This window comes from Cylas formicarius, unplaced genomic scaffold (genome assembly GCF_029955315.1).
Source record: "Cylas formicarius isolate icCylForm1 unplaced genomic scaffold, icCylForm1.1 PGA_scaffold_6__28_contigs__length_40554024, whole genome shotgun sequence".
Classification (NCBI taxonomy): Eukaryota; Metazoa; Arthropoda; class Insecta; order Coleoptera; family Brentidae; genus Cylas; species Cylas formicarius.
This window is the reverse complement of record NW_026844347.1, coordinates 247,464-273,484: the sequence shown is the minus strand read 5'-3', so window position 1 is coordinate 273,484 and position 26,021 is coordinate 247,464. Positions and strand designations below refer to the sequence as shown.

The 26,021-nt window shown below is 32.4% G+C and overlaps 1 protein-coding gene across 7 annotated transcripts in view; it reads right to left on the bottom strand.

The window, feature by feature from the left end:
• Positions 1–26,021, bottom strand: part of LOC132704069 (fibronectin type III domain-containing protein 4) — a 123,355-nt gene that overhangs the window by 69,365 nt on the left and 27,969 nt on the right. For all 7 annotated transcript variants that reach the window (XR_009619221.1, XR_009619220.1, XM_060673750.1 and 4 more), the window contains 2 exons: positions 12,590–12,762; positions 763–901 (listed from right to left, as the gene is read on the bottom strand). Coding sequence is in view for 5 of the 7 variants with exons in the window: in XM_060673750.1 (XP_060529733.1) it covers positions 763–901; positions 12,590–12,638 (188 nt within the window). In the remaining 2 variants the exon portion in view is untranslated. The remainder of the gene's footprint in view (positions 1–762; positions 902–12,589; positions 12,763–26,021) is intronic.

The following is a 26,021-nucleotide window of genomic DNA, read 5'->3' as shown; positions in this document are numbered from 1 at the left end:
CGAAAGCTTTTAGCGAGTTTTCGTGTCCTTAAATGAATGAAATAAAAAACCGAACGGATGGAATGCATTTTGAAAGCTTTGAACTAGGAAAGTCGATAAATATTACAGTTCCGAATTAAAAATTTTTCCATTTGGTAACAGTACCGAAACTCACAATTTAATTATCAAATTTTAAATTGATTTTTTATCGGTTTTCCGTATAAAGTTATTAATATTCCACTTAATCCTTAATGTTATTATCCCCTTTTGATTAAAAATTTGAATTTAATTAAACTTTGTGAAGGAAAGAGAGAGAGGGTATTTTTTTTAAAATAAATTTAAACACCAATTGATCCCCTTCATAAACTGGAATAAAAAAAAAACAGAACATGATGATCTTGGAGATGGTAAGCTAGGGCGTTGGGATTATGAGGATTATGGCAAATATTTGGAAAGTTTAGGGATTTTGCTATTGGCGGGTCAGAACGTAATCGATAATAAATCAAATACGTGCGCCTAGATATTTGACATGCAAATAAGAAAATATCCAGTTGAATATCCAGTTCAATGTCCATTTTGAGCAAGCTTTCTCAATGGTATTGGGTTATACTTGGTATTGTTACTTAACAGATGCTGTAAATTATTTTTTAAATAATGTGAATTTACATCGACGATAAAAGCAGAGAAAACTACGGGACAAGAAAGATACAAAGTTTCTGTAAAGACTATAAACCTTTACATTTTGTTTCATTCGCAAAGCAAAAAAAAAAACATTTCGCATACCTTTCATCTGTAGGCTTATAAGTGACGTCGTACTTGTCTGCGTTGTCCACTGATGTGGCCCACGAAACTCTAACGGAAGTTGGATTTAGAAATGTCACGGTTATGTTTTCGGGAACCCCGGGTCCACCGGGCATGGAACCTGGAATAAATTACTGGTTACAGATTTTTCAATAATGCGTTATTCTATTTCTTTTTTTTTTTTTCGTTTGTTTACCTAGTGTATTCGGTACAGTTGAAATTAAATGAATACGTACAAAGCCAACAAAAACTTGGTCATGGTCATGTCTCATCGTTAGGTTTTCTAAACACTTACAGGGAGAATTTTGTTGCTTGAATATTGTACCAAAACTCAACTCAAACGAAAGTGAAAATAATGATTTTTGATGACTTCATTTTTTAAAACACAATTTAAGATTATTTCAGCCTCCTGATATTATTGGCTACGTTCTTTAAATTTTTATTATTCTTCTTATTCATTATTTTACCTTATTAATTTTGTTAATGTTAATGAGCGATTGAAATTTTTATAATATTGTATATAATTAATAATAATTTCGCCATAAACATTCACAATTTTTTGCAATTTCTTTTAGAAATGAGTTTTCAAATAAAGCCAGCAGAAAAATAAAAACAATTTTCCACCACTTAATTTCTTCTCGGGATATCGTACTGGTCCAAAAACCTTGCCGCGTGTGCTCAAATACCTTAAAATTTGTTTTAGATCCCTACCAAATATTTCGCGAAATCTGACTAAGGAGTCTTTGCCAAGTACATTAACATTCTCCATTGTGGAAACTAACATAGAAAAAATAATTTAACAAATTAGGTCAAATGCGTTAGGGACAGGTGGGTTTGAATTCACTTCGAATGCGAAGGAGTTTCTAGCTGCTTTCTAAATAGGTTTTTAGGGACGAAAGGGACGAATCAGGGCAGGCAAAAGCCCAATATTTTTAATATTACTTTTATTCTACGTAATGTAGGTCAATGTGTGATTATCGACTAACACATTTCGCAAATCGTGTTCCTAACGGCATGATTTTCCTTCCGGAATTCTGCATATTATATCAAAGTTACTCGTTACTGTTAAGAAGCTATTTAAACTATTTCAATAGTCTTGCGGTCTGTTGTTGCTTAATTCCCTAAAAAGGTGTGTAGCTATATTAAATTAAAACTGACTGTATAATATTTCATATTATAATATTATATATTCTATATCTATATAAGTTTATCAGAATCACACCGGCTGACTTTACATGAACAGTATAAATCGAAGCTCTTAGTTTCAACTAAAAAATCAATCATACTCCAAAGGCTTGAGAAACTTACTCTCATATCCCAGATATTCATTCGCCATTGGGACAGTTACCAAACCTAACTGAGCTAAATTTAAATGCCCCTTAGCTACAATGCAATCAAAGCTTGCAATAGTCTCCCTCACCAACAACCCAAAAAAGGCGCCAACAAAGTTAATTGGAAATTATTGGCAACAAGCACAGTGCAAAACCGAAATTCTCTTGGAGGATACGGACCTTTTTCCGAGCTGAAATAATTTGAAATAAAAAGAAAAATAAAATATTTGTCGGCCTGGACCTGGAAATGTACTCTCGCATTTTCCAGCCAAAACATGTTTTTCAGTGCGTCGCGGAAACTGATTGACTCGTCTCGCACGGCTAAGCCGCTTAGTTGTAGTTTTGGTGTTTTGGTTACCGAATCTTTCGATTTTATTTGTGTCCTATAAGCGCAGTGTAAATAGCAAATCGACTTTACAGCAAATGTGACTTTGTTATAATTAAAAGAAATGTCCGTTTAATTCAAGGTAATTTTGGTCTACTCCTGGAAAATGGTTGTTTTTGTACGAGAATATTGTTTATTATATCCATAACATCCATGGGGAAATATATAAAAATAGATTTTGGAAAGAAACTAATATGCAATGCAATTTAATTTCTTTGATTAATTCTTATTAATACATTTTTTTTTAGTTTATGATCTATGTTGTGTCTATTACTTAATCTCGTTTATAGCTTTACAGGTGAAATAATTACAAAAAATATTACCGACCTGATTGATGTATTCATTTGGAATTCCACCATTCGCCCTTTCTAATATATTAGATTGGCAATATGGTCATTAAGTAAACTATCTATGTATAGATTGTAATAACCATATTTGATAAATACGGTAATGCTAAACCAGCTGTCATAATTGATTCAATCAACCGAGGATATATTTAATGAATATGTGTTACTTAGTTGCGAGTTTGTTTCGAAAATTTGTATTTAAAGAATATTGAATATCGTTGTGACAGAAAAGGATATCGCAAGCATGAAAGCCGTTGCATCGTCTTAGCTAATTTACACTACAAAACTACACAAATGTCTTCTGCCATGGAGCAATCTAAGTTTTTTGCAATTATTTTCATTCCTATTAGATAATTTCAAGAATAATTTTGGTAATGTAGCTTGGGAAAAACCAAGTAATATGCTCTTCAACACGAAGCACCTTCAGAAATATTAATGCCTGTAAAGGTCCTTAAAACGGGATCCTAAATTAGGACCGAAATACCCGCAGGGTAATTACTTGAGACACGCGGTTCACCCTAAAACTCCAAGTATGATACATTCTCTTTGGTTACATAATTGGCCTACGCTGGGAATTGCTGATTAATATGTTAATATAACACGACGCCTTTGCCCCTAATTAATTCTGAGGCTGTTATTTTAAGCATCTACCTACTTCACCATGAGAAACTTCGACTTTCGTTATTTATAGAAGTTTGTGCTCCATACTTGGAAGACTCGATATGTTAAGTAATGGATTTGATTTATCCTCGAAATTCAAAAGGCTTTTAAAACGATCAACATTGAGGTATATTAATTTTTTGAAATTTATTTTCTCGCAAAAACTTATCTACCTAAATTCGATAAATATCCTTGGATTAAAAAATGTTATTTATTATTATTAGACTTGGGTTTCCTTTTGTACTTTGTGCTGGTGTTTATAGAAATATTTTTTTCTTTTTCAAAATAAGCCCTAAATGGAACAAATTAAGTTAATAAAATAAACTAATTGCAATGAATTAATAAGCAAGTCATAGTTCAAATAATTATTTTTCGGCTTATATATATATATATATATATATATATATATATATATATATATATATATATATATATATATATATATATATATATATATATATATATATATATATATATATATATATATATATATATATATATATATATATATATATATAATTTCTTGGACAAATGTAAAGTTTAATGAACATGACCACCAAAATATTATTATCATAAAAATTTAGGACGAACTGGCGTATTAATGCGGTAAAGAAACTTATAAGAAAATTTAGGGGAACACGTTCTGATTTTATATCGATGTTCAGTTTTTATAGTACCCAAAAAGTTGCAACAAATTTTGTTAGCATAATAAAATGAAGCAAGATATTATACTCACCAGTTAATTTCTTTTTAATTTTTTTATCTGTGGTAATTTAAACATTTTACCGTATCCTTGAGCATTTTCAAGGCAATCAGTTCAACAAAATTTTTGTGTTTTTATTTATTGTATACCAAGTCATACTCCATTAACTACCAAATAAGGGGTGTTTTTTTTCGATGTATAGAACTTTAAGTTGCAATAAAACAACGATGGATTATTCGATTGACATGAATTTTATTTATCCGAAAGATAATCTTGTGGCATTACATTTTAAATATGATTTCTGGCATATGACCGCCACGGCTGGCGCGGATGTAGTCCAATCTGGACGTAAAATTTTCGATGACTTTTTCCAACATTTGTGGTCGTATATCGGCAATAACACCTTGAATGTTGTCTTCCAAATGGTCAAGCGTTTGTGGCTTATCCGCATAGACCAATCACAAGATCTTGGAGGCCAATTCACAGGTCCAAAACGTGAAATTGGGCCTTCACCAAACGTGTCTTTCAATAAATCGATTGTGGCACGAGTTGTGTGACATGTTGCGCCGTCTTGTTGAAACCACATCTCCTGGACATCATGGTTATTCAATTCAGGAATGAAAGAGTTAGTAATCATAGCTCTATACCGATCACCATTGACAGAAACGTTCTGGTCATCATCGTTTTTAAAGAAGTACGGACCAATGATTCCACCACCCCATAAAGCGCACAAAACAGTCAGTTTTTCTAGATGTAACGGTGTTTCGACATACACTTGAGGATTAGCTTCGCTCCAAATGCGGCAGTTTTGTTTGTTGACGTAGCCATTCAACCAGAAGTACGCTTCATCGCTAAACAAAATTCGCTTATGAAAATCGGGAACAACGGCAATCTCGTTTTGGGCCCATTCGACGAATCTACGCATTACTTAATGATCGTTTGGCTTCAGTTCTTGCACGAGTTGGATTTTGTAAGCAAGTAAACCAAGATCCTTCCACAAAATCTTCCATAAAGTGGATGGACACCAATCCAATTCCTGTGCTCGATGGCGGATGGATTCATTCGGGTCTTCCTCAACGCTACGCTCTACAGCAGCAATAGCTTCTTCTGTGCGCACCGTACGGCGTCTCTGGGGATGCGAGTTATCAATAAGAGTAAACGTGGTGCGAAAACGTGGACGATTTTGTCGACGATAAAATGGACTTAGTGCGCGATACGTATTCCGCACAGAACCATTATTTTCGAAATAACATTGCACTATTTGCAAACGTTGTTCAGGTGTGAGTCTATTCATTATGAATTACCAAACCAAACTGAGAATAAATCACTTGACAGCTGTTAAATTGGTCGCCATTTTAAGCCGTAATGCCAACTTAAAATTCTATACATCGAAAAAAAAAGTCCGAAGACAACATAGGAAAAACCTTCGCCGTCGATATTCTCGAATATAAAAATGTTAAATACGAGACATGCTTGCAGTGTCACTATAAATAGCAAGGATTTGCATGGGAGCGCATTGAATATTATGCATTATAAAGCGGAATAAGGTTAAGATGGTCGGAAAGGCCGCTTGCCAAAATGCATTTTCATGTTATGGAAATATGCATTCGTTGCCTACATATTTTTCGGTCGATACGGACAAAAATTTATTTCGGGTAAATATATTCTTTGGATTCGAAGTTTTTAATGTTTAATTTTTCGTTGTTTCCGCTTTTATCCAGATAAATACAACTATAACATAACATAAGAAACATAACATTTTTTTAATCTGATTTAACATAGTTTGTTTCCAGGATACAAATATGAACCGCAATCTAGCTAGACCATTTTCCTATCATATGTCGGTCGAAAATCGTATTAATGTTGAGAAACAAACAATGACTGTAAAGCAAAGTTACTGGAAAAAAAATTCAACTTGCTTCTTCTTCACAGTCACTTGCCCCTGCCGCAGTGAACGAAATGTTTATATTATTTTAATTTATGAGATGACAATATAATCATTCATGTCAAATTTTACCCATATAACCAAAAAGGGCAATTAAGCTGACAATATTCGCTACTCATTGGTATTGTAAAACGACTAATTTATATCAAATGCATACTAACGTTCAATTAAATTATGTGTTTTGCTTTAAAAGCTAGAATAGGGAGTCGATGGCGCAATTACACAGCTAGAATATGTTTGTTAATGCGAAAGAGTAATAAAATGTAAGTTTCAAATGACGGGCATTATTAAACTGGGTGGGCAACTTAAATGCTATATCCCAAATTGCAACGATGGTTTCCAATAAATTCTGTATTTCCGTTTTTAAGACTTTGGTGTTATACCTTGCTATAAACTGACAAACCCATATGGTGATTTTTTTCAGCACATCTTTCGGAAATTGTATCTTATTTAAAGTAAATCAATTCATGATGCCATTTTTTTCCAAGACGTGATAATCTTTTCGGAAGTTCTGGAGTGATTCGTATTATCCATAACTATAGTAGGTCCGGGAGGTATAAAATCTAGCATTGCCTCGAAGTCTTAATGATAGTCTCTAGTTCGTTTTGATTGAAACGCTAGTAAGTCACCACCAATAAATCCATTCTTCCTATCAATGCGAGTCATTGTTAATCTGTTGCCTTGTGTGGACAGTCGATCATCCTTCCATGAAAGCTTGCCTTGCGCTTTTTAAATTTTTTCCTGCAATGTTTTACCAACGGTATATCTATCCTTCATTTACCCGAGTTTCGTACAGATAGCAGATATTTCTGTCGTCGTTGCAGATAATTCAGTCTACTTTGTTTTTAGTATTTTCGTAATGAAAATTCATTTCCTTTAAAGTTTTCCGCAATTTCTTCTTACGCATGTCTGGAATGGAATCATCGAAGGTTTACAGTCCATTAAGAAACAAAACATAGTCACTGCTACAGTTTGACATTTGTTATAAACTAACTTTATTTAAGCAATTTGAAATGGTTACAGATAATTTTTCAAAGAAACTTCCACAGGCTACCGTAATACTTAAAAAAACTATTACTACTACTACTTAACTATCCTTTACAGAGACTGTATATCAGAACAGAGCACTCTAGATCCGAACACTCGAGATCGGAATTCCAGGAATGCGATTAAAAATATTGAATACAGAATGATAACGATTTTACACTGGGTTAAATCACTGTCTTATATTTTAATCACTATGTGGTTGAGGCTACGTACTTGGGAGTTCAGTTCCCATACATTCCCATAAGATGTTTTTTGATTGTTTATAATTCTACTATGAATTAAAAACAAGGAAGTTGAACAACGTTGTGCTCTGGTATTTTTTATAACAAACCTCAAATTCGTCTATTTTTCTTCTGCGTTTCTGCGATTCGTGCGTTTGTTACGGTTTATTTATTTATTAACTCCATCGATTAGTCGATTAAAATGTTCATTTTAGGGCAATAAATTTTCAAATTAGAATGAATAGAATATTCGACGATACAACGTAAACACGATGGACGGAAACATTTACAATTCTAGGGTTTGTAATTCGTTAGCCCATTTATTGCCGCCGCTATCGATAGTCTCCAGCCGTTATCAGATCGACCTTTTTTGACCTGAAACGTTAACTGTCTATATTGGAACAGTACAAACACGTGCCCAAGCGGGCGCTCACATATAATTAGCAACTAACATTGTCGCAATTTGGAAGTTTAGAAGTGGTTGCCGCTTATGTTCGGACCCCTTGTATTCCCGGTTTTGGATACGGTTTATTAAAGGTTTAATTGTGAGCCTTCAAGCCGACAGTAAGCTTTTGAAGCACATTTTCGTAACATCAAGACAATTAATGTAATAGGTCGATTTGGATTATTGCGTAGGGTCCTTCCGAGAGTACGAAATGACAATTGGAATACAGGAGATGTTATCAACATGCTTGTTAAATTTATAAATACTGGATTGAATTTGTTCAAAAACTTTCTTACGTTTTTATATAAGTCGAGAATAAATTAATTTAAAACACAGTGGGGCTCTTGGAAATGGGGATTTATTGAAAATTAAAATCTAAAATAGTTTTATAACTTTTTTCAAAGCTATCCGTCTTTTTTGTTACCACAATCATATACACATGTTAACCAAAACTAACCACTTAAAATGTAATTCAATTTATGTTTTTTCTTCATTTCCAATATAACTCGAATTGGTTCTATAGTTTGTCTCCTATTTTTCATAGCAATTAATTAAACCCAACTCATATTGCCGTCCAGCATTTTGAATATTCCTTCTTTAATCTATACTATTCTATACTTTTCACTAAATTTCTTTAATTCCACTAAATAGTGGAATGCAAATACAAGGGTTAGTTTTATCATTCTGGAATAGTCGCTCATCCTCAAAAGTAAATCTAAGAACTGTTGTTTCAATATTTTATTTTCAAAACGAATAGTTTCAAATAAGATAAAAAACGAACAATGATTATTGGCAAAAACAGTGTATAAAATATATATGTTATATAGCAGAATATGGCAAGTCTTTTATTATTTTTTTTTTATTTTTGACTACCTTTAACTAAATTTACCCAAATATTGGCGAAGCTTCTAAAAAAATATAATTATTAGAAGAAAAAACGAAGAATAAAATTCGGTTAATTTTTGAGGTGGGCCTCCTTGTCCCAGGGGGGCCGTCTTGCCCCAAACTGACCCTATGTTATTTATTGCAGTATTCACAATGGTTGCGTATTTTAAATAATGACAATTTAAATTGGGCAATTTAATAAATTTATATTCCTTTAAGATAATTTTTCACATTTTTCATTATAAATATTGCAGTTATTTCCTTAACCACTTGGAGTAATTAAAAACAATTGAACAACGAACATTTCGAATCTTGAAGCTAGTGTGCTTATGGCTTTCTGAATTTTAGTTTCGTAGCAATAAGCAAGTATTTGGTAATTTCGGTTGTTGAGTTGATAGAGAATATTATTTAAAATAACTTGGCCGCTTACTATTTTCAAAACTTCTGGATTCCTCCTGCATCGGTTGTTGTTGCGTCAAACTTGCTAACGTTTCGCCAATCATCGTGTTGGCTTCTTCAGAGTTTAACTGAAACTGAAGAAGTCGACAGGATGATTGGCGAAACGTTAGCAACCGATAAAGGAGAAATTCAGAAGCTTTGTAAATAGCCTGTGGCAGTTTCTTTGAAAAACTTGGCAACTTGACTTTTAGCATAATGCCATAATATCTGGATAATGTAATAGTTTCTGCAAAACTGATAATTTTTTCATATCTCTTTGGTCACTTTTTGAACTTTAATTAGTTCAAAACCAGGCTGTCAAAAACGAAACGAAATTATCGGAGGAATTTACAATATCTAAAGGCCTACGGCAGGGCTGTGCAATCGCTCCTACATTGTTTAAGGTATACCTGAACACCACGTTAAGACATTGGAGACGCAGCTGCCCAAACTTGGGAATTTCTGTTGGTGATGATAAACTCTTCACAATGCACTTTGCCGATGACCAGGTCATTTTTGCTGAGGATGAGGATGATATAAACTATATGGTCAGGAAACTGATCGAGGCGTACAAGTCTTGGGGTCTATCAATTAATATAGAAAAAACAGAATATCTTATCGCAGGAGGCACAAACAGATATTTAATCCTAGATCAGGGAACTATGAAATGTGTCGATTCCTACGAGTACTTGGGAGTAAATATAACAAAAAGTGGCACTAGTGCAACAAAGCAGTTAAATGAAATACTGTGGAGTACCCAAATTCCACCAGAAACTAAAATCAGTATTTATAAGACCATTGTAGAGAGTATTACAACCTATTGAGCCGAAGTATGGGAAATGACTAATTATTTACGTAAAAGATTATTGGAAATGGAAATGGACTACTGGAGACTCTGTTGTGGACTAACACTGCTAGACAAAATAAGTAACAATGAGATAAAAGAAAGAATGAAGATAGACACCACCATTGTTGACACTATCGAAGCCAAAAGTTTAAAATGGTAAGGCCACGTATGTCGAATGCCGGATGATAGATGGCCAAAAAAAATATTGAATTGGGTTCCTCCAGAAAAAAGAAAAAGAGGACGCCCCAGAACCACATGGGGAGACGGTATAAGAAACGACTGGCTCACAGTTAGGAATTGAGCAATGGAATTCCTATAAATAAACATTTCGATACTTTTAAGTAACATCGCCTTAAAAGGTTCGGAAAGCCTGGTTAGAGTTTTTGTGACTTGGAGCAGTTCTCGCTAAAACTTACGTTCTGTTTACATTGGTCATAAATTATTTGGGTAATTATGTTGTTTCGTTTTACTTTTTAAGGTTGGAGACAACTTACGAAAGCACTGAAAAAGCATAAAATGCGTCTTAGAAGTAAACATTTAAACGTAGTTTATGGAGTACATTCATAATTAGAAGGTCATAAAAGCGTCAGGCGGTTGAGGAAATTTAAAATGAAGGAGAAATGCTCTATCCATGTGCAAAGCTTTCTCTGCATTAAACTTTCATATTGCTTAAAAATAAAGGAAATTAGTTTTTTATTTAACGAAACTTATTTATTTTTTGGGCAGGCTTAAAAATGATACTTTTCATCAATTTCTTCCTATTGCATAATATCGATAATGATGGAAATTCTACCAGAGCCTACACGGAGAAAAATAATTAGTTTATGAAAAAAAGCACATTTCTTCTGATAAAATAATTTAATTCATATCGAGCTATTAAATATCAAATTCAATAATATTCAATCGGTCACCAATGAATTGCAAGGCAGTCATTTTACAATATCGGCAAAATATGGGCAACTTTTTTACTGCCTATTAAAAAAAATATCCTTTATAAAAATTGGTCTAGGTTGTCTAGAATCTACAATATCCAGACATACTAAACTAATGGTAAAGAGTTGCAATGTTATGTCATATTTTCTTACTTTCTTTTTTTTCCACTTACAAATTCTTCTATCTGCGCAGATGTCTAAAATAACCCATACGTTAAATTTATTTTCTTCAATAGAAACAATGTTTCTACCTTTACTTGTTTACATAATTTAATTTAATTAATTTAATTAATTTAATTAATTTAATTAATTTAATTAATTTAATTAATTTAATTAATTTAATTTATTTAATTAATTTAATTTAATTTGTACGTACTTTAAAACACCGGAAAAAGATGTTTCTCTTGCCATCCAGATAATAATTTATCTATTATCCACATTCACAATCAGAATATATCATAGCGGCAATACAAATGGCGATGTGTGCCCGGCAGCGGGTCAACCCCTGTTTCCGTCCAAATGTAAAAAAAACGGTTAATGTCGTCAAAAAGATTATGCTTCCTGGAATTAGAGATTTACTTGCAGAAAATACATTTTAATTTGAGGAAATATGGTAATACACCATTGATTTAACATTCGCATAATTCCAACCAACAATTTTTGTATTCCAGAGTATAAATTATATAATATATTTTGTTAATGTCGGTTTGTAGAAAATTTCAGCAAAACTTTATTGATGCAATAAGAATATAATTTATAATTTAAATTTATAAATTTTAATCCATTTTGTCTCAACAAAAGTTTATTTACTGCGAACGCAATTTTATTCTTGTAATTAATTTTTTGGTAATGTTTGATATTAAAATGTTATAATTAAGCTCAGGGAAAAATTTCTCGCTGTGTATTATTGCATAATCCTGTATACCCTTTCCATTTCTGCTTTTTCTTTATTTTTTCTATTTCTACTGTCGTTTAACTAATAAATTGAAGAGTGGGACTTGAATTTGATAAAGTAAGTGATACGAAACCAACTTAGAAGTCTGTTACGACATTCGGTACGAAAGTCGTTTAATAATGTGCGAAGGTTTCAAGCAATGAAATTATATCCAAAGAGGATTGACAAACCCTTCATTTTCAGGGCAACAATTTACATAAAATTCTAAACGAAAATGGATACCATTGCTAAGTTGGCTTTAATGCTGGGATATTGTAGATATTTTGAGGATTAATTTTTTTGTTGTTGTTGTGACATTTGCACTTTTCAGAGAAGTAATTTGTTTTTGGAATTTTTGGTTCCACTCTCTAATGCCAAATTCCTAAATATACACTAATAAAGAGTGCTCAAATTGTCACAAGAAGTCAGACGAGTTTCAAAGTTAATGTTTTTGGTTGATGAGTAACTGATACTATTTTGACACTGTTACTCATTTGTATTGATACTGTTTTGAAAATGTTTACTATTAAATACGGTAATAAAATTTTTTAGTCACTAGTTAATCAAACACTGCGTCCACTGTTGCAAAATCAAATTTTGACCACAGCTTGATATCTAACATAAATTTTCAATGTATTCTTTTGAATATCTGATAATAGTGTTATGAGTAATTGGCATTAATCACTTACCTGCTAAGCTTATAGTGAGCAGCAGTATTGCGGCAGCCAATAAGAACATATTAACTGGACACGGTGTCTAATTTTGCCCCTAACATGGCGGCGTCGCATTAGGGACATTCAGAGGAATACCGAGCAGCCTTTCGACTGCCTCCTCATACCTTAGAATGGTTTCTTGAAAGCATCTGCAATAAAAAATATATATAGATATGATGACCAAAGAAACGAAAGAATCCCTTTCACATTTTAATTGTTTTCAACCAAATAATTGCTTTATTCTGTGAAATGGATAAAAATAGTACCCAAAGTGGCCAATATGTGGTTGTCAAATCTCTAGTGAATCAACGTCTGGGTAAGTTTTTCGAGTGACTCGCATTTATTTCAGTATAAGTAGTACAGTGCTATTTATGGTTATTTACGTTAAACTATTATAGGGTGTAATAGTAAAGCGTAATTTTTGTTATAATTTGTTGATATATTAACAATTAACGTTAATGTTAACGGTTAACAACGAGAAGAGTTTTCATGACGCTGTATGGATACAAATAGATACAAAACAATCTATGGAACAGGAAGATATTTGCACCCTAAAGGATCATACTAACTAAAACAAGGCAAAATAATAAGCGAAGTCTTTATTTGAAACTTATTACTAAAATAGGAACCTCAAAAACCAAAAATTTTATCATATTTATATACTAATTATTTATTAAAATAACTATGATAGACCTACCTGCGTATGTGTATTAATTAATTAAATGTCAATTTCAATAACATTTGCAGTCGTAAAGGAATCAAATTGAATTTGAATGGACTCAAATCACGTCATATTCACCCATAAAACGTGGAACGATAATAACGTACGCATCCTGTCTTTTGGTCGGACAGCTAAAATTAATGTTATCGAAACTTCGCACGAAATTTGACAGTTCGATCGGGGAACTTTTCAGAAAAGAAACTCGAACCTGCGAAACCTATTTTTAGGGTTATTTTCGCACGACCTTCTCGTATCATAAAAACTGGTCGATGATTCGAAGTAGCGGTTAAGGAATTCGAAAATGGGGTTCTCTCGGTGTCTTTCTATACTTGCCTTTCGGGGTTCTTACTTTGATGACCCATAGTTTTTGGTTTTATCGGCTTAGTTTTCCAATCATTTGACGAATAATGTTATGTTGTTTTTAAATGGATATTTGTAACGTAGATGAAAGGAACTAATTTGCAATTACAATTGAACGTAGAGTGAAATCTAAAAAACGTTGATATTACAAATGATTAATTCCGTTAGCATACTATGGCCAAGGCATTACTTCATATCTTTCTCTATAGCGAAATTCTAAATATAAAATAACATTTTGTAAACAGAATTATAAAAACCGTTAAACTAGATTATTTAAAACGAATTTTTTCTTGTCTACTGGGGATTATCAGAGAAATTACTCAATGAACACGGAGGATAATCGGTTATGTTACCAAGGCGAACTTAAAATGTTTCTCAATATGTATGTCGTAAGAAATAATATAATAAAAATAATAAAATTGAAGTAGAACCTCGGAGTGGCCGGTTCTGATGGAGAGAGATGAAGAGAAAAGAATGCACAACACAGTGCTTAAAACAAATGAATAATCTAATCATTTAATTGATTATTAAAGGGAATCCAAAAAACCACCCACTAGATAAACTACACAATAGCCTAACAAAAATAAACTATCGGATCTACTTAAAATCCGACCTAACCAGTGCTTATAAAAAGCCAGACCATCTTCCCTGTTTCATAATATTACGAATGACAGAATTATAATTGTTTAGTCTAGACCGAAAAATAACATGAGTTAAAAAGAAACATTATAACACCCAACCAAAGGGCGCCGACATGTATTACATTTTAATCTGCATCATTTTTTCCTTTTTATAAGAAATAAACCCTGTTTAAAAAATAATAAATTTTTAAAAAATATTCTCTTATCTTCCGTTTCTATTTCTCTGCCTGGGTCAACTCGTGTCGCCCGTTACCGTTTCTCTGGTTATTTCTGTTTTAGGAATTATTTGTTTTTATTTTCACAGTGCTGATATCCTTAACCTATCTAAACTCTTGTTGCGTATACCCTTTCTTAAAAAGTTTCGTGTTACAGTTTTTTAATAAAGCAAAATTATCTTTTTGTCATCATAAATCATAAATAGTTGGAATCGTTAACTTCAGAAAAAAACAGTTTTCTGCGTGATTAAAAACTTAAAAATTAAGACTTAAATCTTAAAATAATAATATGGGAGAAATGAATGTATTTTTTAATATGGATGTTTTAGTCTAGAATTGTTAAATATATATTATGTCATTTTTTCATAATTTAACTAAAGCTTATGAAGACTAAAACGACTTTTTTGATAATTTCTTGAATCATTTAGTTTAATGATGAACGAGCGAACGAAAACTTATATCCGGAATTTGAAAGAAAATTATTTAAATTGGCCTTTTGCAGAATTGGAATGGAAACTTTCGATCCTTAAGGCGGAGTTTGTTATATTTCATAATTATTTAAAATTTTAAACTTCTCAAAAGTTCTCCAACTACACTTCAGATTTCACCACACTGATTGGCACTACTTACCAAAACGCAATGACATGCAACCCTATCTTTTCTTCAATAATAAGTAGTTGTCAAGTGCAAGTAAATAAATCGAAAATTAATATTTCTAAGCAAAACTGAAAACCTTGTCATCGACTCTCAGCAACTTAGAAGAAAAATCCTCCTAGATATGAGGACCCTGTCAGGAGCGCTATAGTAAATTATCACATTTAAAATAATTTCTACCGACTGTAAATAAGAACTCTTAGTTGTATCAAACTTTTTAGTTGTGTTTGCATTATCGAACTGGGTCAGGAACTGCTCTTGTAATTGTGTCCCAACTCAACCCCCACATCATTCTATGTATTTACTAATTTTAATGAAATTTGGGTACCCAAAGTAAAAACTTTAATATTAGTAATATGTATTTCCTTCCTTTTAGCCTTCGGTAGTCTTGTTATGAGATAGAGAAATCGTGAATTTTTGCGGTAAAATTTGTTTCGCTTGTTAATGTACTGTGTCAATAATGTATAACTATCGTATCATTTTAATTTGGAGATTGTGTTTACGCCGGACATTCTGGCTGTTCTCTGGGAACGTAATACTTTAAGCGAACTACAACACACCTTGAAAGCCATTAATTTATTGTTTCCGAGTTTGGATTTCATACGTAAATAATTTTTATCGTATTAGTGTTAGTTTCAATAACTTAATAATAATAATAGTTACACATACATATGGTTTGCCGCCCTTCCTTTAAGCCAGTCGTCATCAAACTTATGAAATTCACCTGTTGGTTACGACTTGAATGAAGGTACATAAAACGAATGTTCATGTTTCTTCGAGAATGATGGAAATAATTAAACTTCATCTTAGCGAAATCTTAGCTCTCATAAATCCTGTATTCTATAGAGCAATAAAATGTGTTACGACTTTCTGGTATAAAGTTTGAAACATTCCAAGAATCATATTAAGCGACGCGATGCGACGGGGAGTTTTAAGTTGAAGCTCATGTTTATTTTATTTTATCAGCAGTGGAATACCCTCGTAACTTTATGTAAGTTTTAGTATGCATTTGTCGATCCAATACATCTAGTTTCCAAAATAGATCTAATTTGGATGAAAGTGGCTTGAAAATCCTGGCCTCGAATATCTTCCGGGCAACTACACTAAACTAGAGATATGAAGGTCTTGTCTATTTCGAGGCCAATATCAAAAAATGTTTCGAAGCAACTTTCAATATGGGCATGCACAACGCGTTTCAGTTTGGATTTGGCATTGGACGGTAATGGTTCAATTCTGGGCCGTTTGCCATAAAAACGTCTCACAGATATCCATCGACATATTATTCTTCTTATTCTTATAATCCGTCATTGTACCAATGGTTATCCACTTTTGAATTAAAATAAGTGCATTTTCAAAAACTGATGCAAAAATTATTGCTATGCAAATAAACCTGCTTAAAATTGTAATAAACCCTCTGATTATGAAGTATCGATCACGAAAAAGAATCCAAAAAATTTACATGTAACACCAAAATTATTGTTAATTTGATTGACTGATGATTGAATTTTATTAAATTTAATTCATAGCTTTTACAGTTTTATTTAAATAAGAATAACCAATTGGTCAGTAGTTTTTAAATATTCGATATTGTACAAAAACCAAGTTGTTTGTATTTGTATCAACGAAATCGCTATTTGATGATAGCACAATTATCACAACTGCCGCTACTTGCCTTATTATGCATACTATTTATCATCACTTGAGCGCAGTTGTGTAAATAACGATCCAAATGAAAACTGTTTTAATTAATGATACTGAACAACTTATACTTCGGTTATAAAAAACCTGAATGAATACCATATAAAACAAAACATTTTCGTAAATTACTAACTAAACTAATTTATTTATTTATATGATAAATACATAATGGACCTTTTGCAAATGGTTTTGCACAGCTTGTGTTCGAAGCTTTAATGCTTAATGGCAGTATGGGTTAAGAGTTCGGGAAGTTTAACAATAATTACAGTTTGTGCCACTAATATCTAAATCTCTCTCTCGGTATACGCCATTGTTATCGATATTTATGCCAGCTGGATATTCATTCGCAGGACTAAATTAAATTCAGTTTGAACGATTTCATCTAGATCTAATCAGCACTGTTTTGGCGCATTTATGGACGATGATGTAGAGTAAGAGTAAATGAATACTCACTTCCCACCAAAAGCAATAATCAGAAATACTATATATTTATGGTTAGATATCAATTGATGGAGCTGACAAGACGAATATTTAATTACATTTGTTTCTATAAAAAGAACTTCAAACAGAAGAGCCGTGACTAACATTTTTGCTTCTTTTTAATGGAATAGCAAATTTTTAATCTCATAATAAAATGTTTATCATTTTCAACATTATTCGGCAATATTATAACTACTATAAAACAAAATGCTGCTTTATCCCTTAATCTTTACGATGCTACAATAATCATTACAGCACATTACAAATTTTTACTATACTTTACAATGACCTTGTTGTTTCACCTCGCTGTACATTATTCCTAGGATTAATGCGAATTTTCATAGGTATACAGGTTTAGGTACTCAATGTACACCTCTCCATTTTGATTTGGCACGTTATGTATGCAGTTTTTGGCGTTTTGCTGCTCAGAGACACTGAATACCTTTCGCTTTTCTCGCTCAGCTCAGAATTATTAGCGATATGCAACAGAAAAACGTTCAAACCTTTTCATCGTAGTTCCAAATGAGGAAAACGATATCCTTTGTCACATAGGCCAATTTTTTATTTAATAGTGTTGCGTCTTTGTTGTAGCTCAACAAAAGTTTTATTTACATATGGCGAAGAACTAAAATAAAAGAGTTTTTCTTTAATATTTTGAAATTTGGAAACTGTTATGGTAACTTGAAATATCTGCAGCCTATTTAACTGCAACAATCCAATAGAAACGAGTATTATTATTATTATTGCGTCCCCTAACTGTTCAAAAATTTGCTGTCTTCATGTGAAAATGAGTTCTTTACTTTTTTATCTTGAATTTCAACTTTATCGTATTCCATTATAGGCCATGATAAGTAATAAATGGGCTATATTTTACTCGTACTTTTGACATTTATTGAGCCTAAATAAGATAAGTTGTGACACGTAATCTTCGAGAAGCAAATTGACGGATTATAGCGGTTGATTTAACGGTAGCCTAACAATGTCGAGAACTGTTCTCAATCAAACCCACTGCAAATTACGATTATATTGATTTGACGCATTGCTCGTCGCTCTGGGTTTGTCCGCTAAAGTAGTTAACAACACGAGACGCTGCAAAGATATTTAATAAATAGTACAGTGGAAGACAGTATGATGATATACGGGCGGGGTGTAAAAATTCGTTGCTAGTCCCTGGTCAATTAACTGTACATATCAAGGGGTCAATAGGTTAACAAAGGGAATAATAAATTTTGTCTCCCTATTTGGAAATTACGAGACTTTAAGGGATATTGCAAGGATGTTGCGGTGAAGTTATCACCAATCTCATGAGATGGCGCTAAATGGTAAAACACTATACTCACTCAGAAGCCAGTTGGACCGAAGAGAAGAAGATAAAATTACATTTTGGGTGATGTTATTTTTGGTATGTTATGTTCTATGTGTACAGAATACCTATAGAATAATGTTGTTATTTAAGAGCAATATTAAGTTTAGAAGCAAGATTGTTCTAAAAAATATTTGGAATTTTGCAGTTTTAGTATATTGCCCCACTGAATATCAAAAAAATTAATAAAGAATTTATTTCTAGTGCATATGGTTTTAAAAATTTGCATAAACGACGACGATATATAAATCCATTATTGCCGCTTCTTAAGTATCATGGTTGTTAATATTTTGAATGGGATAGCCTGAAATGTTATTACATTTTCGTCTCCGCTGTCGCGTTCTAATTATTTCTATATTACATATCAATAATATTTTACGAAAGTGTGCATTTTTTCAAAGTCGATCTAGCATCTTTTACTTAAAATTTAATGATATAGATATTAGAATTTCTAAAATTAATAGTCATCAACATAAAATATAGCACATTGATATTTCGATATTCGAAATACAGATATACACGATTAAACCATTATTTACAAAAATATATTTAAACCAATAATTTGTACCTAAAAAGATGCTTCGGAAATGTTGACACAAAACTTGAAATAGCACTGAAACTAGAGCGTTTAAATGCACATAAGGCTTTTCCCGTTATTTTTGTTTTATAAAACCTGAGCAAAAGCACGTGCAAAGCGTTACATTTAGACACTTCAGGCGGTCGGATATTTTGGGTACTCTGTTAGTATTTTGACTTTTGTCAGTTCCAATTAATGGTCACGTCAGTCGCAATACGTTGATAATCTTCATCAGACATTCGTTTATTAAACACTCGGTCGCTGCGTTCCACGTGTGATTAAATAAACTCGTGATTAAAGGGTCATTTAAAAATTTTTTATAATATATTTTTGTAATCTTATGGAATAGGTACTAAACAGACTATTGTTAAAAATGGGATAAAACAAACTTGCGGTGCTTTTCTCAGAGTTATTTGCAAAAAAATCTAGTCTAATAATCGCACCTGTATGTGTAAACTGTTATTTTATATCGGTCAATGTGCCTCAATCGTTGAGCGTATATGCAGAAGAATGCAGATAGATATTTCCCGTTTTATGAATTTTGGGGTGATGAAACACAAATTTCTTGTGGCATTCATAAAAATTTTCGCTGCGGACTGATTTAGAATATGGTTGTGGACAAGTATTGACGTGAAGACGGTATGAATTGCGTGAGATCGAAAAATTATGTTTTAAGCATTTGTTGAAAATAAATACGTACAAAATTTTAGGAAAAACGTTATTTTAATTTTTTTTTTGCCAAAAACCTTTTATATTTTCTTTGGAATTGAATTGAATTGAATTGTAAAATTTAGGAAATTGTTAATTTATCTAGGGGGTATAAAGCAAATGAGAAAATTTATGAACAATTGGCTTACTTTTTAAATAATGGATTTTACATCATACTCTCTTACGAGGAAAAATCAATTAGACTATTGGAGCACATTTAAAAAGCGGATTTTTTAGACAAAATTAATACTTTGTTCTGTATAAACATTAATTCCTAAGGTGCACAAACATTTTTAATGGCCGAAATGTCATATGTTGAGCTAGAAGATGTATAATTTCTTTAGATTTCAAGTAATAAAAATTAAAACTAACCATTTTCCAGAGCGCTTCACATGGAGTGGCCTTTTGAACACTAAAATTTCGAGTTTGTTCCTTCGAAATTATTAGACCTCGACCGGTCTTGACCATAAACTAGAATCCCAATAAAAAAAGTCCTGGGGATCCCAAACGATATAATAAAAAATAAAAGGAAACCTTACAAGCCCTTAATTTTTACAACCACAATATAGAGGATTCCAAACGTACACGAATACGAATAATATGAATTTATTCTTAGAAAAGCGTATTTTTTGAAATACAGTATTTCAGGAATTTATTTCCTACAAGACTGATTGATTCGGTAATGCACTAACATTGTTATTTTTTATTTTCTTATTATGAACACACTAAATGTATTATTAAATATTACTTTAATTTTTAATCAGACAGTTATCTAAAATGCAAACATAATCTTAAAATGTAATGCGTCCTAAATTAAGATTTGTAAAGGTCATAGAGAAATACGTACGGAAATATACAGTTTTCAAGAAGTAAGGGGTGTTTTTTTTCGATGTGCAGAACTTTAAGTTGCAATAAAACAACGATGGATTATTCGATTAACATGAATTTTATTTATCCGAAAGATAATCTTGCGGCATTACATTTTATCTGAACGTCCTGACTGACTGACTTTTTCCAACATTTGTGGCCGTATATCAGCAATAACACAGTGAATGTTGTCTTCCAAATGGTCAAGCGTTTGTGTCTTATCCGCATAGACCAATGACTTTACATAGCCCCACAGAAAGTAGTTTAGCCAGGAATGAAAGAGTTAGTAATCATAGCTCTATACCGATCACCATTGACTGTAACGTTCTGGCCAACATCATTTTTGAAGAAGTACGGACCAATGATTCCACCAGCCCATAAAGCGCACCAAACAGTCAGTTTTTCTGGATGTAACGGTGTTTCGACTTACACTTGAAGATTAGCTTCGCTCCAAATACGGCAGTTTTGTTTGTTGACGTAGTCATTCATCCAGGAGTGGGCTTCATCGCTAAACAAAATTCGCTTATGAAAATCGGGAACAACCGCAATCTCGTTTTGGGCCCATTCGACGAATCTACGCCTTACTTGATGATCGTTTGGCTTCAATTCTTGCACGAGTTGGATTTTGTAAACTCGTAAACCAAGATCCTTCCCCAAAATGTTCCATAAAGTGGATGGACACAGATCCAATTCCTGTGCCCATGGCGGATGGACTCATTTGGGTCTTCCTCAATGCTACGCTCTACAGCGGCAATAGCTTCTTCTGTACGCACCTTACAGCGTCTCTGGGGATGCGAGTTATCAATAAGAGTAAACGTGGTGCGAAAACGTTCCGTGGTTAATCGGATTAACTGCTCTGATGGACGATTTTGTCGACGATAAAATGGACGTAGTGCGCGATACGTATTCCGCGCAGAACCATTATTTTCGAAATAAAATTGCAATATTTGCAAGCGTTGTTCAGGCGTGAGTCTACTCATGATGAATTGCCAAACCAAACTGAGAATAAATCACTTGACAGCTGTTAAATCGGTCGTCATCTTGAACAATAATGCCAACTTAAAGTTCTATACATCGAAAAAAAAAACACCTAGTGTAATATGTATCTTAAATAATATTGTAAACCATTTTCTTTCTACATTTAATCGAGAATTAAAGGACAATTTTGTCACAAGATCTTGTATCTTGGATTTTATTTGTATTTATTTATTGTCAAATAATTTTTGTTTATGCATTTACATTTTTACTAGCGACTTTCGTTATAGAGGATAATTATTAAAAAAATTTAGAGACCAACAATTTCGGTGTTTGCAAACGATTCCTTAGAACTTTGAATTGAATTTTAACTAAACCTGGATATTTGACCAATAATACAATAGGGATAATTAAATGTCAATACGTTTTATTTGCCTCCAAGTGTTATGTTTCGAGATTGGATATAATTCACCGTTATCAAAAAGAGGTTCAATTAGGTTGCCAACGGATTTAGTGGTCAAGCTTATTGAAAATTCAAAGGTGAACCATTTCCACGATATTCCGACATAAAATCAAATTCCCTCTGATTTCCGTTTAATCAGTTGCCAGGCCGCGGCGAATTCAAATCTTGGAAACTGCGTGGAAACGAATTTACTACAAATTCGTTGCGCCTTACTCTTGTAAAATAGATTTGTTTTGGTTGATATTATTTTCCTCGCTTCAGAATCCTAAATCAGGGATGATTTACTTTCAGAATTTAAGTTAGCAAAAACCGGGAGAGAGCCTGATTTATATGGTTTTCGATTAATTAAGGCCCGCATATAGTAAACTGAAGAGCAACCTTTTGTCTCGGTCGTATCTGAAGATGCACAGACGCATGCGTTGACTTTGTCATCCGGCGCATTTCGTTAGTTTTTATTAGATATAAGCATCATGCTAATCAGCCAAGGAATAAAAATAACTCATTTGTACTAGAAGTTTTCTAGATTCTAGCTAGAAACTTTCTAGCGCAGAACTCTTAACAGCGATGTCGACACAATTAACTCGTTTTTCCTTGAATGTTTTGATATTTTGATAAAATACTGCCATTAAAAGTGCTACATCCTGTCATATTATTTGTTTCAACGGTATACACCGTATTTGTTGAGGACTTTTGTGTGTACTCTACGAATATAAAATGTTTGTAATGTAATTAGTTTTATAACTACAGTTTCCATGAGTTTTCTGGTCTTATTATTTAATTAATAAATAGAATGTGTTGTGGGTATAGAGTAAAAAAATCTGACAAATTTTAATTCAATTTATAGTTACACAGGCTGTGAGTGGCGCAGAAGTCTGCTTTACAGACGTTGTACTTTTTAGAGTTGATTCACAAAATAAAATTAAAACTTTATCGCCCGCTTTAAATTTTTTTTTTTTAAGATTTTAATTGAGACCACCAATTGCAGTGCAGTGCAAGTGGTAAAGTAAATAACATATTGAACAAACAATTATTTCGATTGGTTCTTTGGGCATGTTTCTCTGTCCTTTGGGTGTATTTTCTTTCGGGAATCTTGATCGTCTGCCGATAATTGAGTTATTGGTGAGAGTTGCGGTTGCGTCAGCACGTAGAAATGTGTTGGACGAAAATAAAAGGACACAAAACAATCACGTAATGAATCGGCTAAAAATACGTGGGTGAAAGAAAAGTGGGTCAGCGAGAGAAATTGATAATCGATTTTTGAATTATTCAATATTCCATAAGGCTGTCTTTGACAAACAATAATTCACTAAAAACAGTAGAGCTATTTTTTGAATCGTTATTGCGTATTATTATGTCGAAATACTATGTGTCGCAGGAAACACTGAATATATTTTCCATGATTGGAGTTGCGGGAGTGTCCACGTTAGGAAATTGTTTCTCAGATTTTGCCGACGTATCTAATAATATTTTGCTATTGTGTGGTGCGGGGTTAGTAAAAAGCAAAGCTTTCATAGAGTTTAGCAATAACTATCACTTCTCACGCCATGTTTATGGTTTTATAAAATAGTTTAAAGTCTATATTTTAAAGGCAAACTTGATGGAAAGCTGCTGACGTACAAGCTAATTACATATTTCTAATTCTAATGGAGAATAATAAAATAATAACGGAATACTCTTTATGTAATTATTATTAAGCATGCAAAAAGTGCGATAATTTTTAGTATTCATTCTTCTGTAATACTTGATAATACAAGTACAGGTAAAAATTTACATCCCATACAAGTCTTACGAAATATTTTGTATTTGCTTATTTTGGAGAGCTGACAAATAATCTTTAGTTGTGGAAAATCTAAAACAACCACGTGAACATCCTAGAACTGGTTCATTAAAAAAAAGATTCTTAATTGTTACTACGCGGTAATAAAGTGGAAACGCACCTCATAGCGTTAGTTGTAATTGGCACGTATTGCAAAGATCGTGTTGAAAAATCAATAGTTTACCGCCTTCTGAATGAAAATACATCTGGCATTGTCAAACCACCCACGGTATCTCCAGAATTTGAACTTCTCTATCTGAACTTCTTTAGACACAGGATTACCACGTAAGATACTTTTTAAGAAAAAAAACGAGACTGTGGTTTTCCATCAATCAGCAGAAATACTCTACGAAAACTATTAAAACGGATAGGTTATAAATGCAAAAAAAAGCAGAAGATCGGTTATTATTAACACATACATTATTAAGATGAAAGGTAGATTAAAAATTATACAACCAACTGTTGGCAAGATGGAAATATTAAGATCCAAAAATAAGCTCACTTGCAAAGATGGTCCGAGGCATTAAATCCTTAAATCCACGGATTGGCAAGGCTGGTCGGATTACCACTGCTTGAACAAATGGTAGATCTAATACCTAGTGGAAATTTAATAGTAGTTACTTTCAAACGATGTCGAGTTCCCTTTAAAAAAAATACCCCGATAAACACTAATTAAAAAAATACGTTCTCGATAAAATGGCGAAAACAAGAGAGCTTCCTTATCATTGCAATCCAATGGAGTGTGTATGTGCACAAGTAACAGGGAAGGAGCGAGGAAAAATAAATTTTTAACCTGTTGGAAGTCAAGTACTTTACGAAGAGATATTAAATGTAAATAAAAAGAGATGGAAAAAGCGTACATATCAGCGAATAAGTGGAATCTAAACAATATTTTTGAAGAATCTGCTTCAGATTAGTTTTGAAAATGTATCAAAATTTAATTACCTATCATTTCGTTGTTATAGTTTTGTAGCCACATATTTTAATTAATTTTTAGGCAATAAAAAACAAATACTAACTTTTATATACATACACATCTATAATACTCGTTTAGTCTGAATTCGGGAAGCAATGCTAACGCAATAGCGCTCTAGCTTTAAACGAGCTATAGTGATTTTATTTTATAGTCCTTTATCCAGTCAAACACTACATATACATCTTATAATTATATTGTAATACACTATTATACTATTTAGATGTGAATATGGTAAATTTTCTAAACAATGCATTAAGCATTGGTTCCTAAAGCATTTTAATTGAATTAGCTAATAATAATCTAATATAATAGACTCGAATCTTGCAAGAGTTTAATTAAATGTATTATTTAATTGCATAAATATTTTTTAACTTTATAACAAAAATATTGTAATAAGTCTCATTTTTCACAATGTTGGACACTATATTGTATGTATTTGAGGCCGCACGCATTGAATTTAGCAGTTCTTTATTTGTTCTGGCATTCCGTAACTGTATGTCAGTGTGATTTCTTAAGTTGTGTGAGTGTATTTCATTGATATGAGTTATTTTGATGTTGCTTTTAGTTTTGTTCTGTATTATTTTGTAGATAAGTTTAAATTGTTCAAATTTTAACATAATTTCAATCGGATCATATAGCGTTTCAGTGTGCATTTTCAAATTTAAACGAAATTGAGTTTTAAGGATTTTATTTTTTATTAAAGTTTGTTAAACTACCTCAGTCTGCAATAATATATCTTATAACCGACAAGAAACAAGCATTATAAATTTTATATTTTGAAATTTCACTTAGAAAATAGTTCATCTGTATGACACACCGACTAAGAGAACACTTTTTCTCTTTATGTGACTAATGTGAGCATTACGATTTAGCTGCTCTTCAAATAATTTCAAT